The sequence below is a fragment of the Mus musculus genome, chromosome 3, assembly GCF_000001635.26.
Source record: "Mus musculus strain C57BL/6J chromosome 3, GRCm38.p6 C57BL/6J".
In the NCBI taxonomy this organism is placed as follows: domain Eukaryota; kingdom Metazoa; phylum Chordata; class Mammalia; order Rodentia; family Muridae; genus Mus; species Mus musculus.
This window is the reverse complement of record NC_000069.6, coordinates 88,015,113-88,033,216: the sequence shown is the minus strand read 5'-3', so window position 1 is coordinate 88,033,216 and position 18,104 is coordinate 88,015,113. Positions and strand designations below refer to the sequence as shown.

Sequence of the window (18,104 nt, the reverse complement as noted above, 5' to 3'; positions counted from 1 at the left end):
CTTCAGCAGACAGTCCTTCCCCACTGTATGGTCAAGATTCTTTAGAGAAACAAAACTGATAGAATAAGAGTAAATCATATCTGATTTATTAGAGTGGCTTACAGGCTGTGGTTCAGCTAGTTTGACAATGGCTGTCTCCAAAGTAAAGTCCAAGAACCCAGTACTTGTTCAGTCCTCGAGCCTGGATGTCTCCGCTGGTCTTCAGTATACGTAGGCTGAAAGAGCAATGAGGGAAGAGCAAGGCAAGCAGGCAAAGAGCGAAAGCGTCCTTCTTCCATGTCCTTTATGGAGTTTGCCACCAGAAGGTGTGGTCCAGATTTAAGGTAGATACTCCCACTTCAAAAGATGCAGATTTAGGGTGGGTCTCTGTAGGAAAAAATGCACGCCTGACCTGGCAGTCGGACTACGAGCACACTGCTTCTAAGAGAGACACCTGGCACACCATGCTCCTGGGTATTCCGAGAGTCAGAACACGGAATGCTGAAGTAGCATCCGTAGGTGGTAGCTGGCCTGCTGATGCATCTGCATTCTCCAAGTCTGTTTGTGTGCTTCTTCTGCACAGAGACCCAGGCAATATGAGTCCAATCTGAGGTAATGTGCTAACCAATCACAGCCGATAGGCTTCCACAAGATAAACAGCTGCTCATGTGCAATACAGCAGAAGCCAATCCCTGAAACTGTCTCCAGAGTGCTTCACCTCCAAGCCCTTTACTGACCCCACCCCCACCCCACCCCCACCATGCAGTCGCATGAGGGATGCTCCAGGCACAAAGCCAGGTCTTCCTGGATTGGATGAAGAGAATTCCTCACAGGTGTGCTCAGCTGCTTGGGTTTAGTTAACCTTGCATGTCACTAAGCTGACAACCAAGAGTGTGAGCTGTCATGCCCATTGCGTCCGCCCTTCACCACTGTGAAATAAACAATCCCATTTGCTGAGGTTGGTTCCTCCTGTTTGGAAGAATGTAGAGAAAAAAAGAAGTAAGATGGGGTTTGCTTGTTTCTGTTAACCATTCCATCCAGCGTGAGAATGAAGGCACCACACATGCAGACCTCACCTCTGGGTTTAAGACTGACCTCAGTGAATCTGGGTATGTGCACCAACAGGCTGGAAAGACAGCCAAGGCCTGAGGAGTGAAGCTGCATATAGTGTCTCAGGTACACTTCAGCTATGCAGGAGACTGAGCCAGGAGGATTTCCAGGTGAAGGCCTGCCTAGCTTCAGAAACTGAGCTCTGAGGCCCAGGAGAACAAGACAGGTTAACAGGGTGAGAAGTCAAGATCTTAAATTATCTACAGGGGCAGTTCAGCAAGAATTTGACTTAAGAGTGGACTGACAGTTGCAAGCAGATGGTGGGTTGACATGATTGTTCATAAGCAAAATTCAGTCGGTGAACCTTCAACAGCCCCAAGAGCTCCTGGTCCTCTCTCTGGATCTCTGCTAGGTTGGGGTGAGAACGTGACATCAGGAAGGTACACCCCCATGCCACCCCTGGTCTTTCCTCCCACAGACTAGTTTGGGTTCTAGATTCTCAGCAGGTATTGGGCAACTCCTACTCAAGGGTTCCAAATAATGAGATCAGAGAGGAGAACAGGTCGCTGAATCCCAGCCAGCACTTCTAGGCTCACAGGGCATCTGCATGGAGAGGACCCTGTCTGTCAGGGCAGCGGTCTCTACATCGACTGAGACTGCGACTGCGCCAGGAGGCTGAGATCCCGCTATGTTTTAGCTTCCTCTCTCCACCTTCCGCCTTCCTTCAGCTGCTAATTAGTAATGACACATCTCTTTGTTCCCCGGGACCCTCCCCTTTGCCCTTCTCATTTTCCTATTTGAACCTTCACCCTAACTCATGGGGGGACTTTTAAAGCGTCCCTGAGTGGAAGTGTGATGTCCTTGTGGCTCATTCTCAGACTCACCCTTTAGTGTGGCAAGACTCAGCCGCCTAGAGAGGCCCCTGGATGCAGCTGTGTGAAAGTCACTGAAACCGATGGGAGCCCTGCCTCTCTCAACCTCTGCAGCTGCATCCTATCAGTCTTTCCAGCAACTTAAGTGACCATCTAGTGGTAAAACTGGGAGGGACCACGCTTGGCTTTACCACAGCCACTAAATCGGAAGCCACAGAAAGGGAGTCAAGTCCTGAGAGCAAACTTCTCTGGGGAAGATGCTAGGCCGGGAGCACCCACCTGCTTCCTCTTCACAGGATCTGGAGACCTGAGTTGAGAGTAGCCTGAGTACACACACCAGCGGCGGTTCACAGCGTACTCTTTCCTCAGTCTTCCTCAGAGGTCTCCTCTAGCAGCTAAGGTAGTTCTGAGCTGGCCAAGCTCAGCCCTCCTATTCTGGAGAAACCCAATGCGCAACTAGAGAAAAGGAATGAGCCGGCTCCAGAGGAGGCGCGGCCCCAGCGCTCTAGACTCGTCCCTCCTCTCTCCTCTGTTTGTCTTGGGAGGAAGCCAGTCAGAGGCACGGGATCAGGCCGTCCTGAACCCTGAGACAGCAAGCTATTTGTCCTTTCACTAAGAAGGGACGCTGCAGTAGGTTCCAGGAGGGGTGGGGGTGGGGCTTAGCAGCAGGATTGGGAGGTGGGGGAGGTGGGGAGGTCGCTTAGAAAAGGACAGTCAACCTGGCCCTGAAGACTATAACCCAGTTGGTCCCTTGTTATATATGCCCAAATGATATTCTGGGGGTTCATCAGACTTAGACCAAAAGAAGAGCAGAAGGGTTAGCAGGAAAAGTGGTCCAGAGCCCTGGCTGCTCTTCCAGAGGACCTGAGTTCGAGTCCCAAAACCACATGGAAGCTCAGAACCAGTTGTAACTCCAGGTCCAGGGGATCTCATGGACTCTTCCGACCTGTGCAGGAAGTAGGCATGCGCCTGAGGCCCAGACACACATGCAAGTAAAACATCAATACACGTTTAAGGGATGGGAGTGAAGAAAGGGGTCAACTGCCTTTAAACCCAGCACTCAAGAGGCAGAGGCAGGTGCATCTCTGTGAGTTTGAGGACAGCCTGGTCTACATATTGAGTTCCAGGCCAGTCGGGATTACATAATGAAACCCATAATGCATACAAACAACAAAAGCGTAAGTCATAGCCCCGCCTTACACAGCAGCATCCTCTTCCTCATCTCAGCAGCATCCTCTTCCTCATCTCCTCAGTGTCTGGGCCCCTCCTCTAAAAATGGATAAGTCTAGAATCCTGAAGTTAACAGGCAGGGTTGTTCCGCAAAGAAAAAGATGGCTCAGAGCAATCTGAAGGGGCTAGAAAGAAGGCTCAGTGGTTGGGAGCCTGAACTATTTATGCAGAGAACCTGAGTTCAGCTCCCAGGACTCACATCAAGGAGTTCATAACTGCTTATAACTCCAGCCCAGGGGAACCTGATGTTTCTGGCTTCCTCAGTAGCTCACATGCACAGACACACACGTGCATGACTAAAAATAACAAATAGCAGCTGGAGAGACTGGAGAGATGGCTCAGTGGGTAAGAGCGCTGACTGCTCTTCCAGAGGTCCTGAGTTCAAATCCCAGCAATCATGTGGTGGCTCACAACCATCCTGGGATCTGATGCCCTTTTCTGGTGTGTCTGAAGACAGCTACAGTGTATTCATATACAATAAATAAATACATCTTTAAAAAAATAACAAATGAAGTTTTGTTTTGCTTTGCTTTGCTGACACCAGGGCCTTGCTATATAACCTTGTCTGTCTTGGAACTTGCTATGTAGATCAAGCTGGCTTCAGACTCCAAGAGAACCTACCCACTTCTACCTTCTGAGATCTGAGATTAAAGGCATGTGCCACCACTCTTAGCTAAAATTAATAAAATCTTAAAAAAGAAAGGGAGGAAGGAAGGGAAGAAGGAGAAAATTGAAGCTTTGAGGGCTTCTAAATAGCTGTCTTGGGGTCAGGTCCTCTGCACTGGCAGAAGCCAAAGCCTTAGTTTTACTCTGAATTGTTGATGGACACCTGTCCATATGCTGTAAACACGTAAAACCATGCCAGGTGTACACCTCAGCTCTGTGCATGTGTATGAGTTGTCACGTGGTCTATGGGCGTGGACTTCAGCGTGAGGAGAGGCCAGGGAGGCTGCAGAGGAAAGAATTTTTCCCCTGAGAGACAAAGGATCCTCCCTATCAGAAATTTATTTATTTATTTATATTCATTTATTTATTTTATGTAAGTACAGTGTAGCTGTCTTCAGACACCCCAGAAGAGGGCATCAGATTTCATTACAGATGGTTGTGAGCCACCATGTGGTTGCTGGGATTTGAACTCAGAACCTCTAGAAGAGCAGTCAGTGCTCTTAACTGCTGAGCCATCTCTCCAGCCCCTTATTTTTATATTCTTTTGTTTTGTTTTGTTTTGGTTTTGGTTTTTCGAAACAGGGTTTCTCTGTATAGCCCTGGCTGTCCTGGAACTCACTTTGTAGACCAGGCTGGCCTCAGACTCAGAAATCCACCTGCCTCTGCCTTCCAAGTGCTGGAATTAAAGGCATGCGCCACCACTGCCCAGCTTTATATTCTTATTATTTCATATGTGTGGATGTTTTCCTGAGTGTGTGCCTGTGCATCATGTGTGTTCCTGATGCCTCCTGTGGCCAGAAGAGGGCATCAGATCCCTCGGGACTAGAGTTACAGCCGTGAGCTGCTGTGTGTGTGCTGGGAATTGAAGTCAGATCCTCTGGAAAACAGCCAGCGCTCTTAACTTCTCTGGCCCTGTTTTTCTTTTTTTTTTTCTTTTTCTTTTCTTTCTTTTTTGAGAAAGGTTTCAACTCCGAAGCCCAAGGCAGACTCAAACTCATGACACTCCTCCTGTTTCAGCATTTCAAGTGGTGGTCCACATCTGTGGCCTCTCCAGAATTTTAAAATGTTATTGTTGTATGTGAGGGACTGTAGGTTGAGTTTCAGTGTGGAGGTCAGAGGACGACTTTTGGGGGTCCATCTTCTCCTTCCACTGTGAGTCTGGTGATTGAATTCAGCTGCCAGGATGTGGTTTTACCTACCAAGCATCTCACCAGCCTTGAAAATGTAAACAAAATCCATCCATGGGTGCAGAGGAAGGAGGAACTGTGAAATCAGATGACTCTATTTTAGAGAGATTCCCATGGTGCTGGAGAGATGGCTCAGGTGTTAAGAGCACTTGCTCTTTCAAAGGACCCAGGTTTCATTTTCAGCACCCAAGTTACAGCTCTCAGGGTCTGTAACTTCTGTTCCATGGTATCTGTTGCCCTCTTCTGGCCGTTTTAGGCACTACAGACATGGCGCACAGACATGCACCACTATAAATTAAAAGCCACACTCATACATCTAAAATAATGAAATAAAAATAGCTAGAGAATTTCCATAGTCCCTCCTTGCTAGGAGTCCCTTCCCAGGGACAGAAGCATCTTCCTGTGATTTCTACCTCTCTAGCAGCAACCCCAGCTGTGCAGCATCACGCATGATCTTTTTATAATCCTGGAGTTTAGAGTACTGAGGGTGCCCCATTCCAGCCTTCTCCTATCCTCTTCCTGGATGTCAGTTTCTGCTCTGAGCCAATCACCCACCCAGGCCTTTTTCCGGTGGTTTGTGCCAGCCTGTCCTGCATCCCACATCCCCAGCTGTTGACATTTCCATGCCATTGCCCAAGGGACGAATAAAGGGCCCCTGTTACCCAACAATAGGGGAGAAGACAGGGACAATGGGAAATTGTGTTTCTAATAGGGTGTGGACAGAAAAGAAAAGGACAGACAGACAGAAAGGGTCAGGGTCCTGAAGCAGCCAGACATCCTGAAAATCTGACTCCCATCTTGACAGCCTCTTCTGAAAGGCCATATATAGCCTGGCACAGAGGGCACAGGTGAGGGCTTTGGTGGGGGGGAGGGCAATTCTGTTGTTTGGATGGGGTCCATATGAAAATACAGAGCTGGATTCACAATTAGGGTTCGTCCCCGCTCCTCCTGGTCCAGCACCCTTGTACTTACAATTGGTCTGTCCCACCCCTGGTCTAAGGACAGAAGTAGCAAGGCCCGCTCTCCACACTCTTTTAGGTAATCTCCAGGATTGCTTTACTCTGCCCCCAACCGGTGTCTTGCCCTGGCCCCAGGACATCAACTGGCACAGATGCAATCACGGCTGACTTAGTGTGCTGCGTGAACATAGGCCTCAGTGCCTTGGCTTCTCTGAACACAGGAAACGAGTCTCTCTAGAACCGTGTCAGAGGAGCTGCAGTCCTGAGGCTCTAGGGTGCTTTGAACCCCCAGAATCCCTAATGAACCCCCACTGCAACTTCTTCCTTCTGCAGGACAGGAAGCTGCTGAGCACAGCTCGATTTGCCTCTGAGGAGAGATCATCTTGCAGGTAGGCAATGGGCTGCTGGCTTTCTATGTGTGGAAATGTTATATGTGTGCTTCTCTTAAAATACAGAACCTTAGATCAGTGACTAAGAGCTCAAGCTGGCCCAATCTGATTCAAACCCCAGTTGAACCTCCTTCCATAGCTCGGTGACTGTACCTGGGTGTTTATCAATGCCTCCCTGGATAGCCAGAGGAGTCAGAACAGTATACCGCAAAGTGCCTAAGTCAGATTGGACTTTAAACATGTCCGTGGTAGCTCAGTCCATTTTTTATTGCACTTTTATTTATTTTGTGTTTATGTGTGGTGTGCCTGTGCCATGCTTGTGTGAATGGAGTCCGAGGACAAGGTGTGGGAGTCGGCTCCCTCCTTTAAGCGTATGAGACCTAGGAAATGAACTCAGGTCATTAGTCTTGGTGGGGACCATCTTTACACATGGAGCTATCTCGTCAGCGCCTAAACATAAAGATCACTCTTATTTACCAGGCTGTCCCATATGGACTCCTGTCCCACATGCTTTACTTGTAATTGAGAAAGGGTTTCTCTGTGTAACCCTGGCTGTCCTAGAACTCACTATATAAACCAGGCTGGCCGCAGACTCACAGAAATTCACCTGCCTTTGCCTCTTGAATTCTGGGATTAAAGACATATACTACTTGACATTTTTATTTTTATTATTGGGAGGTTTTTTTTTGTTTTGTTTTGTTTTGTTTTGTTTTTTGAGACAGGGTTTCTCTGTGTAGCATTGGCTATCCTGGAACTCACTTTGTAGACCAGGCTGGCCTCAAACTCAGAAATCAGCCTGCCTCTGCCTCCTGAGTGCTGGGATTAAAGGCGTTTGCCACCACGCCCGGCTTATTGGGTTTTTTTTAAAGTTGTGTGTGTGTATGTGTGTGTTAGTGCCTGTGAGAGTAGGTGCCCTCAGAGTCCTGAAGAGGGTGCCAGATTCTCTGGAACTGTGACAGACTTAGCATGGGTGCTGGGAACCAAACACTGGTGTTTTCGACCCCTATTGGAAAGGGGAGGGTGTTTTGTTTTGTTTGTTTGTTTTTTAGTGGGGTGGATTTTATTTGTTTGGTTTTTGTCTTGTCTTGTTTGTGTTTGGTTGGTTTTTTGAGATTGCCTGTGTGGCACTGGGATTCTCTCTGTACAACAAGGCTGCCTGCCTGGCTCTGTTTCCCAAGTACTGGGGATAAAGGCATGTATGTGCTAGAACCAGCTGGCAGGAAAGTTCTTAATGTAACTAACCTGTTTCTTTAGATACAAACTGGTCTATCTAATGCCCAGGGCAGTAGATACTCTTCAAGGCCTTTCTTTACCGCTGTCTTCTTCCTTTAATTGCTTCCTGTTAATTCACAGCAAAGCACAGTTTAGCCTTACTCTGCGCTCTATAGCAAGTGTTCCACCTCAGGCACTGTTTTAAGTGTTTTACAAACATATGATGCATTCAGCTAATTTTTGCTGAACTTGCAGGATGCTACAATTATTACTTTACTAACCAAGACACTGAGGCTAAGGTTAAGCTACTCCTTTAAGGTTGTGCACTTAGCATATGGAAGAGCCCAGTCTATAAAATAAATAAAAACAAGGGGTCATCAGTCCACCATTTGTTTTTTGTTTTTTTTTTTTTTAAAGTTCAAGGTAATAAGACTAGAAACTACAAAAAAAACAAACAAACAAACAAAAAACAAACAAACAAAAAAAAAAAACAGGGTAGGGCGGGAGGAGACTCCAGAGCCCAGACAGACAGCTGCAGCTTACACTGTTTTTATAACTTGATGGTGTTATGTATTGTAATTCTGGAAAACCTAGTGACACGGGTAGTTGAGGCGATAATAAGGGTCTGAGAAAAAAGTTCCCTGTTTGCTCCAGGAAACTTCATATGCCACAGTGAGGCAGACTGGAGAGTGAGGGAAGGTCTTCCGGAGGTCAGGCCCACTTAAGTCCAGGATGCCTGGATTCCAGTACAGAGTCGGGTGTGGAGGTCAGTTAGGGGAGACAACATTGACTGCAGGGGAGCCTGGAGCCTTTGAGGTGAAGACGCTTCCACGTTATCAGAGAGAGAGAGAGAGAGAGAGAGAGAGAGAGAGAGAGAGAGAGAGAGAGAGACTCTTCCAAGCAGGGCACATATTATTATTGTATTTAACTTGGTTCTGGGGTAGAAAGTGATGCTGGCAAATTAATACAGAGGTTCAAATTCCAATGGAAGGCCTGGGGAGTAGCTGGGTTGAGGAGTAGCTGGGTTGAGGAGTAGCTGGGTTGGGGGACCCAGAAAGGAGATGCTAGGTCAGGACTTGCTGGCTGGGATGACCTGTCATCAGTGAGGTGAGGCTTGTTGGCTTACAGCTGACAAATGCCTCCATGCACCCAACAGGAAGCCGACCCTCATCTCTGCCCCCCTCTCTGTCCTTCCTTTCAGTACTAGGGAGTGCCCACCACCTGTGCCCTGCAGACGGTGCTTGCTGACACCATCATGCCAAGCAGGATCCCTCTCCCTGCGTTCTGCTGCTTCCTTCTCCCCTGGGCCTTCACCAGCTTTCACAAAGCCCTGGGGAATCCGGGTAAGACCGTAGCCCAGCCCCCAACCAGAACACTGGGGTAGGGGACCAAGGGATGGAGGAATAAAAAGGGCAGCTGTTGAAAGTCCCTAGGGAGTGAGAATCAGTGGGGAGAGGTAAGGCTGAGCCCGAGGAGAGCCTCTGGGGACTAGGTCTGAATGGGCACTTGGGGCAGGGAAGATCAGAAGCCTGCCACTGTGGCCCCTCTGCTCAGCCCCCCATCCGGGTCCCCACTACCTCCTGCCCCCCATCCACGAGGTCATTCACTCTCGTCGTGGGGCCACGGCCACACTGCCCTGCGTCCTGGGCACCTCGCCTCCCAGCTACAAAGTACGCTGGAGCAAAGTGGAGCCCGGTGAGCTGCGGGAAACGCTAATCCTCATTACCAACGGACTGCACGCCCGGGACTACGGGCTCCTGGGAGGGCGCGCCAGCTTGCGGAGAGGGCATCGGCTGGACGCCTCCCTGATCATCAAGAACGTGCGTCTGGAGGATGAGGGTCGGTACCGCTGCGAGCTCATCAATGGCATTGAGGACGAGAGCGTGGCACTGACCCTGCGCCTGGAGGGTGAGCTTTCCTGCGCCGGCACTGAGGTTCCCTAATTATATTGGGGCACCTCACCTCTGCCGGCCTCCCCTGCCCGCGCTCCCCTCCGCACCCAGCTGCCCTGTCCAAGCTCTCCGCTCCCCAGGTGTGGTGTTTCCGTACCAACCCAGCCGAGGCCGCTACCAGTTCAATTACTTCGAAGCGAAGCGGGCGTGTGAAGAGCAGGACGGACGCCTGGCCACTTACGGCCAACTCTACCAGGGTGAGCGGCGGATCCCCGGCTGGAGGCCCCCTAGCTGCACATCGACCCCGGCGAGTTTGCGGGAGCTAGAGTCTGGCTTGTGCTGGTGACTCCCGTCCTCCCCACCCCCTCCTCCGCCAGCGTGGACCGAGGGGCTGGACTGGTGCAACGCCGGCTGGTTGCTCGAGGGCTCCGTGCGTTACCCTGTGCTCACCGCGCGGGCTCCGTGCGGCGGCCACGGGCGGCCAGGCATCCGCAGCTACGGGCCCCGCGACCGCAGCCGCGACCGCTATGACGCCTTCTGCTTCACCTCGGCCCTGGCAGGTGAGCCAACTGCGGGCAGGCGGCGCCCGGCCTGGGGACTCCGCCTGCAGGAAGGGCCGTGTCGGGTCAGAGCCTGGACGAAGGACTCCCGGGCGTGGGAGAAAGGACCTAGGAGGTGGCAGGAGCTGGACTTGTTGGCGGAGCAGGGGCTGGTCAGCTCCCTGTGTCGTGGGCGGGACCAGGAGGAAGAGATGGGCGGGGCCTGGGCCCGGGGCGGGGCCGGTGTCAGAAGCCAGGCAGAGAGACAGCGTGTGGGCGTGGTCTGATGTCAGGGCGAGCGCATCCTAGACAATTTTCCTCCGCACGGTCCTGTGAGGGCTTCTCGGAGCTTCGCGGCCGGGTCCCCGTCCCACACCAGCTGCTTTGGGCGGCCGGTCACCCACTCGCATTTCCAGGCCAGGTGTTCTTCGTGCCGGGGCGGCTGACGCTGTCAGAAGCCCACGCGGCTTGCCGGAGGCGCGGAGCCGTAGTAGCCAAGGTCGGGCACCTCTACGCCGCCTGGAAGTTCTCCGGCCTGGATCAATGCGACGGAGGCTGGCTGGCGGACGGCAGCGTTCGCTTCCCCATCACGACGCCGCGGCCGCGCTGTGGGGGTCTCCCTGACCCAGGGGTGCGCAGCTTCGGCTTCCCCCGACCCCAGCAGGCGTCCTACGGGACCTACTGCTATGCCGAGAAGTAGGAGTGCGACAGAGTGGCGGGTCCCCTCTGGACAGACTAAGGCCCAGCCCTCACTTCTGCCTTCCCCAGGCCAGCGCGGTGCTTCGGGCTGCTGGGCAAAGGGGCGTCCCGGGCATTAACTGACCAATAAAATAACATGGCACCTTCTTTGTTCCATAAGAACAAACATATATTGCATCTATGGCTCAGCAATATACTGGGTTTGTGATTAGAGAGCACCCACAGCACGAAGGACAGAGGAGAGGAAGGAGGAGAGGAAGTCTCAGCAGACCTGGCCATCTACACGGGAGAATACAGGCTGCCCTTTATGTCTAACCAGTCACTCAAAGGTTTCTTATTCAAAATTTCCAGGAACTCCAAACTTCCAGAGCTGTCTGGGCCCTACAAAACAAATATTCAAACTAAACTCATTTCTAAATGTACTTATCACTTCCAAGGTCTGTTTTATTTAGTTTATTAATTTTATTTATTTATTTTGAGACAAGGCCTCTCAATTTTTCCTTGACTGTCCTGGAACTTCCACTGTGGACTAGGCTGGCCTTGAATTCACACACATCAGCCTCCCTCTACCTCCTAAGTTCTGGGATCACATCTGGCTAAAGTCTACAATGAAAGACGGTAAATTCCGTGTGGACTGAGAACTCAGCAGCTAAGCTAACTTGATGCTCTTTCAGAGGACGAGGACCCACAATCATCTGTAACTCCAGTTCCAGGGAATCCAACAACCTCTTCTGACCCCCACAGGCACCAGGCAGGCACACTGTGAGCTTGTCTACTATAATAAATCCACTTGAGAAAGATACAGACAACCATGCTGATAAAGACAACTAAAAGCAAATGAGTCCTTTATTTTTGGCTGTGATCAAGAGTGGCTCTGAGCCTCTTGGTACCCTAAGCTCAGGGGTACCAAGATACAAACCACAGTTAAATCAATGTTAGATGAGAGTCAGAGGAAACTTGCAACATTTGTTTTTGGCAGAACGTAGTAGTTATTTCATGCATAACATAGCAATTATTTTTTACTTATACCTTCTAAACAATAATTATTTTGGTTAATGCATCTGGGCTATGCTCAGAGTCATGGAAGTCCCTGAAGTGTAGACTGTTCGGCGAAAGCAAGGGGTTGAGGAGTATCTAAGCAGACCAAAATGGAGTCCAGACAAGACAGTCTTGACATTTCACTCATCTACTTATTTAAGTTACTTTTAAATCATTGGTTTTTATGAGGAGTAACAATCAGTTAATTAACAATCAGTTCATTAGGCAGGGCCTGATCATTAGACCTAGGAGGACAAGGACAAACAGACCCCTGGACTGTGAATAAGGTCATTGACCATGGAGTCCAATGAAGCCAGCTACGGAAACAGCGACTTCTGGTTTATTTTTATTTATTATTTCTAAGGACCAATTGTTATTTGGTTTATAGTTAGGCCTTAATTATTGAAGAAATCAGGTAAAAAAAAATTAAACCTATTGTGTTTAGCTACAGCAGAGCTAATAAAATCTTGTCAGAGTCCAGTCCCAGGGAGCTGTCCGGGTTACCCCTATAGGAAGCTTTGTGTCTGATGTTAGCATCAATCCAGAGGGAGAATGGAACATCACAATTCCCTGAAGAAATAAACCTCTGCCAGATCCCAACCAAGGAGGTTTCGGTTGTCCTTAGACTTGCTGAGATCCTGACCCTGTGTTGACACCCCAGCCCCTCCCCCCAGCACTTTCACCTGACTCCATCACCCTCTATCACCTGCATCCTAAGAGCCAGGACAAAGCCTTCCTAAAGCTGAAATGGCCTTGTCTAGACGAGCAACTCCAGGAAAGAGAGACTGCAGAGTGGCAGGTAGCCCCTGCAGCTACATTTAACGTCTCCATTTCCAAGCTCCCTATATAAACTCCGAGTGTTCCCCCTCTTCAAAGGCACCCCCTTTCCCTCCGGAGAATGTCTGTCCATTGCTGTTTGAAATAAACAGTCTCTTCTGGCAAGGTCAGACTGGTCTCTTTTTGCCTCTGTCTCCTTATGGCACCTCAGGAATAGCCTACACTGCCAATCCCTATCAGCAAATGTCCATTGTTGAATTTCTTAAGCCTTACTATGGGTTTCCAGGTTTCACAGTTTCTTCCTCATCAGGACCCAGCAATCGTGGGTCCAGGTGACACCTATAACTCAGTGCTAAACGAATGTCTGTAGTTGAGCCTGCTAGACTGACTGGCCCTGAGTCAGACAGAGCCTCTGTCTTATAATATTTGAAGCTCTCTGAGGAACTTCTGACAGAATCAGGTAATTGCCTGTCAGCTAGGTGGAATAATTGAAAGCCAGAGAAGAGGGCATAGCCAATTGAACTAGCATGCAGGTCCCATGCCAGTCAGGTGGCTGGTACAGGCTTCCCCTGTTCACAGCATCCCCACTGGGAAGACATTGAGGGCAGAGTAATTGCTATTTGTCTCGATGTTGCTGGAGACATTCAGGATGTAAATGCAGACTGTAAGATCCTTTGCTGGGTGAGAGTTCATCCCCTGTCCCATGAGACATGAAGGGCCATTCATTTTCCCTACAGATGGGGAGGAGGGTTTCTAGGTCCAGCCTACACGGCCAGAGACAGGAGCATCAGACTTCCTGGAAGTATAATTTCCCACGATGAAAATCTTTCTCCCGTAACGAGGCCAACATGCAATTTACCCTGATGGGGTCTGTGTTCCACCCGAGAAAAAGGGGATGCTTAAATTTAGGGGTGTCCTGCCACTCAAGTGTAGTGTAATTTAACCCGTTTTATTCAAGTTTTCAGATTTTCATAACCAGCTTTTAAAATATACCTGATTTTAGCCAGGCGTGGTGGCGCACGCCTTTAATCCCAGCACTTGGGAGGCAGAGACAGGCGGATTTCTGAGTTCAAGGCCAGCCTGGTCTACAGAGTGAGTTCCAGGACAGCCAGGACTACACAGAGAAACCCTGTCTCGAAAAACAAAAAACAAAAAACAAAAAACAAACAAACAAACAAAAAAACCAACCTGATTTTGAATCTTATTTTATATTAAATAAACTTTAAGCTTACCTTAAAATTGTTCTGAGTTATGTGATTTAGGCTTTACTGACGACATATACAGAAGATTATTCAATGGGAGATACTGAGGACATATACAGAAGATTATTCAATGGGAGATACTGACGACATATACAGAAGATTATTCAATGGAAGATATAGACTGGTCTCTCCCTCCAACCTTGTCTCTGTAAATGAATTACATTTATTCTTACCTTGACAAACACAATTTGGGACACATTAAAGACATTTGATCATTTATAAGATAATTATCTTTGGGGGAGGGGATGAGACAGGGCTTCTCTGTGTAGCCCAGGCTGTCTTGGAACTCACTCTGTAGACCAGGCTGATGTCAAACTAAGCAATCCATCTGCTTCTGCCCCTCCCCCAGGTGCTGGGATTAAAGGCGTTCACCACCATGCCTGGTTTTATCTTCTATGTCTTAATTACCTTTAACTACTTACAATAAATTAATAATTCTCATCAATTAGGATTTTATAATTCTATCTCTAAGATTTTTTAGCCTTAGAAATTACATTTTGTTCAAAAAAAAGAATCTAATTTAATATCAAAATAAACTTTAAAACACAGATATATTCCATGAAGAAACTGAAAAACTTCATTTTTCTAATACTTTTTTTTTTTTTTTTTTTTTTTTAAAGATTTATTTATTATATGTAAGTACACTGTAGCTGTCTTCAGACACTCCAGAAGAGGGAGTCAGATCTTGTTACAGATGGTTGTGAGCCACCATGTGGTTGCTGGGATTTGAACTTCAGACCTTTGGAAGAGCAGTCGGGTGCTCTTACCCACTGAGCCATCTCACCAGCCCCTAATACTTTTTAAAAAAGATTTATTTATTATTATTCATAAGTACACTGTAGCTGTCTTCAGACACACCAGAAGAGGGCGTCAGATCTTGTTACGGGTGCTTATGAGCCACCAGGTAGTTGCTGGGATTTGAACTCAGGACCTTTGGAAGAGCAGTCAGTGCTCTTAACGGCTAAGCCATCTCACCAGCTCCTTCTAATACTTTTTAAAAGAAACTTTTTAAAAAAAGATTTTATATAGATATATATGACAAGTACACTGTAGCTGTCTTCAGACACACCAGAAGAGGGCATCAGATCCCATTACAGATAGTTGTGAGCCACCATGTGGTTGCTGGGAATTGAACTCAGAACCTCTGGAAGAGCAATCAGTGCTCTTAACCACTGAACCATCTCTCCAGCCCTTAAAGAACCTTTTTTTTCTTTGTGAGTTTCCCATCATGCACCCCAGTCCTGCTCATCTCCCTGTCCCCTCATATCCACTTGCTTTTGGAGGAGGGTCTTGTGCTCTGCATATTCATGTGCTGATTTCTGTGACTCTCCTGTATCAATATGGCATAAAGGATGCTCCTCCTCAGTTATCTCTGATTGGTTAATAAAAGACTGAACAGCCAATGACTGGAAAGAGGAGATAAAGACTGGACTTCTGGTCCCAGCCAGGGGTCCCAGAGAGAAGAGCCAGGGAGGAGTCCACCACAGGCAGGTACAGGTCCAGAGGAAGGGACATAGTCGGGTGGAGGAAGAAGAAGGAAGAAGTAGTCTCCAAGGAAGTTCTCCATGAGGACTGACAGCTACTGTGGATGGAGCTAAGGAGAGACTAAAAGCCAGGATCTCAGTGTATGTGGCTGGGAATCGCTAAGATAGCATAGAGGATTGGGGATATCTGCTCAGTTATTGTGCTTAAAGCTTGTTGAATAAATCATGGTCTCGTCTCAATTATTTGGGAGTTAGCCAGGTTAAAAACAACTGCAACCTTTAAATTTCATCCTATACTTTGCCCTTGCAACCTTCCCCCAAAATAAAACAGATACACAAACAAGCAACAATATACAAAAAAAACCAAACAAACCTCAAACAAACAAAAAAAGCATAGATAGTATCTCAGTGTGCGGTTCAGTATATCCCTCTGTCCACACATATTCACTTGTAAATGTTCATTGCAATGAGCATTGATCTGGTTCGGGGTCTCTGGCATCTGTGACACCATCTATATTGGATCCTCACTGGGACTCCTCCCAGTTATCCTGTTGTTGCCCTGTGTCATGGAGGTCCTGCAGCTTTGGAACAGCAGGACTGGCCCTTTCATGCATCCCAACCATTTGCAGATGATATATGTTTTGGGGTTGGCCATCTCAGAGCACTGGGTCTAGGCCTGGGTGGTAGCAGAGCTGGTCAGCCCATCAGTTCTCCCTTTTCCACACCACCAGAAGCTCTTAAGCACTGCTCTGGCAAGCACTGCTCTGGCTCAGTCACCCAATGCTGCTGTCAGCAGGAGACAGGGTCAGCTCTGCTCTCATGCCCTCGGGGCCAGCTCACCTGCACCCACTCCTCCAGAGCCGGCTTCACTGTGCTGCCCTGTCAAGGTGCACAGCCCACTCTCCCAAGTGCTGCAGCCTGTGAGGGACTGGGACAGCTTGCCTGCTCTCAAGTCCTCAGGGCTGGTCACCTGAGCCTTCAACATCAGAGTCAGCTCCACTGTGCTGCCCAGGCGAGGTACAGGGCCCACTCTCCTGAGTGCTATAGCCAGCCAGTGAAGGGGCAAGGCCAGCTCTCCCAACTACCGAAGATGGGGAGGGGGAGAGGGAAGGCAGAACCCCATCACCCATGCTACCTCATGGTAGACTAGTGGCCGGGGCCAGTGGTCCCTCAGGGCTGGCCCACTCGTGCCTCTTGGCAAGGGCCAGCCCTACTGTGTTGTCCAAGTGAGGTTCAGAGTCCACTCTTCCATGTGAGAGGCAGGGACAGCTTTCCTGCTCTATTGAACCTGGGGCCACTTTTCTGACTGCTAGAGGTATGTGTGGGGGGATCACCTCCATACCAGTGCCATCCACAGCACACAAGTGACAGAGTCAGCTCTCTCATGCTCAAGCCCTCAAGACCACTTCACCCACACCCCTGCCATTAGGGCCAGCTCCACTGTGCTGCCTGGGCAAGGCAGAGGACCCACTCTGCTAGCAGTGAGAGATGGGACCAGCTGTTTAGAGCGTGGCATCTAGTGAGGGGCGAGGTCAGTTCTGCACACCCCCGAACATCCATATCTCTCATGGTATTATGACCCATGGACATCAATACTGACCCCTGCCACTGATAGCCATGGACCCAGACTTGGCTCTCAGTGGCAGCTCACCATGGCCCCAGGTGGCAGGGCAGGCCACTCACAACGACAGAAACTTAGCTACAGACTCAAAATGGCTCCTGATTACAAATGTAATCCTGGTAGTTTCTCAGCAAGAGTATCCGGACTTGGTAGGGCAGACCACAAGCATCTCAAGACTCCAAAAGGAGTCTCAAGAACAGATAGACTATCCTATCTCAGAGGAAGAAGGCTTGGAGACTCAGAGGAAATGACAGACAATGGTACCCAGGATAGCTTCTATCTCCATTCTCTCTCTAGAGCCCTACAATTGATAGACTCTTCCATATAGATAAACTTGCATGCATCCTTTGGCCACTCTGAGATGTAGTCCTGGACTCACAAGCCGGCAAGGCTCCAGGGATGCTGGGGTCTCTGTGGAGTTAAAGAATTGGGAAGGCTGCTCCTCCCCTGTCCATCTTGCAGTCCTGCCCTATGGCTCCTGCTGCCACCACTTGCCCTGTGCCACAGGCTGTCTGGTTCCATCCCAGACCTTATCTTGCAGAGATTGGCTGGCAAGATATGGCTTGCCCCTTGGGAGAAGGGGAATGGGAGTTGATCAAATTCAGGCTCTGGGCAAGACCATAAGTGGGAGAAGAGCAACAGGAACGAGTTAGGATGAGACTCTGAAGGGTAGAGAGCTGGGAAAAGCAGGGAAAGAAATAGTTGTAAAGCAAAGACCAAGTAAGGGGAGGGGTAGCCAGGGGATGCACAGACAAAGGCAAACTGAAAGGTGAATCAGGTCATGGAGTTTTCGGTCAACAGAATCCCAGAAAGAGGTTAGCATTACTCCTGTAACGGATGATGGGGCTACAGATTTCTTCCTAAAGCATAAACTGTACCCCAGGTCAGTTTCTAATTGCCACTAAGCAAAGGTGAGCTTAGAGAAGAGTTGAGTTCTTCTTCTTCTGAGGACCAACAGCAGGGAGGGGATAAAACAAGACAAAGATGCCAATAACAAAATATTCCATCAGGCAGAATTTGCCCAGCTTGTATTCAGTCATTCATGGTGTTGGCTGGCCATTCATCCCGACTAAAATCCGAATATAGATCTGTCATAAGAGATAGAATCAGGCTGGAAGGTGGTGGTGCACACTTTTAATCCCAGAACTTGGGAGGCAGGGGTATGTAAATATCTGAGTTCAAGGTCAGCCTGGTCTACAGAGCAAGTTCCAGGACAGCCAAAGATAGACAAAGAAACCTTGTCTCAAG

At 49.0% G+C, this 18,104-nt stretch overlaps 1 protein-coding gene and 1 long non-coding RNA gene across 3 annotated transcripts; one reads left to right on the top strand and one right to left on the bottom strand.

Moving 5' to 3' along the window:
- Nucleotides 1-64: 64 nt before the first annotated feature.
- Nucleotides 65-2,359, bottom strand: Gm19439 (predicted gene, 19439). The gene is made up of 2 exons (NR_166128.1): nucleotides 2,181-2,359; nucleotides 65-948 (listed from the first exon to the last, which is right to left on the bottom strand). It is a non-coding gene; the product is annotated as a predicted gene, 19439 (long non-coding RNA).
- Nucleotides 2,360-5,705: 3,346 nt separating this feature from the next.
- Hapln2 (hyaluronan and proteoglycan link protein 2) lies at nucleotides 5,706-12,659 on the top strand. 2 transcript variants are annotated; one of them, NM_022031.2, is made up of 7 exons: nucleotides 5,706-5,832; nucleotides 6,277-6,332; nucleotides 8,746-8,887; nucleotides 9,099-9,452; nucleotides 9,577-9,693; nucleotides 9,814-9,996; nucleotides 10,392-11,467. In NM_022031.2, the coding sequence occupies exons 3-7, from the start codon at nucleotides 8,800-8,802 to the stop codon at nucleotides 10,673-10,675; spliced, it is 1,026 nt and encodes a 341-aa protein (NP_071314.1). In that variant the 5' UTR covers nucleotides 5,706-5,832; nucleotides 6,277-6,332; nucleotides 8,746-8,799; the 3' UTR covers nucleotides 10,676-11,467. The 2 variants fall into 2 exon arrangements, with proteins under 2 accessions (NP_071314.1, XP_006502211.1); XM_006502148.2 differs by lacking the exon at nucleotides 5,706-5,832 and adding an exon at nucleotides 5,919-6,022 and having other exon boundaries at nucleotides 10,392-12,659.
- Nucleotides 12,660-18,104: the final 5,445 nt, after the last annotated feature.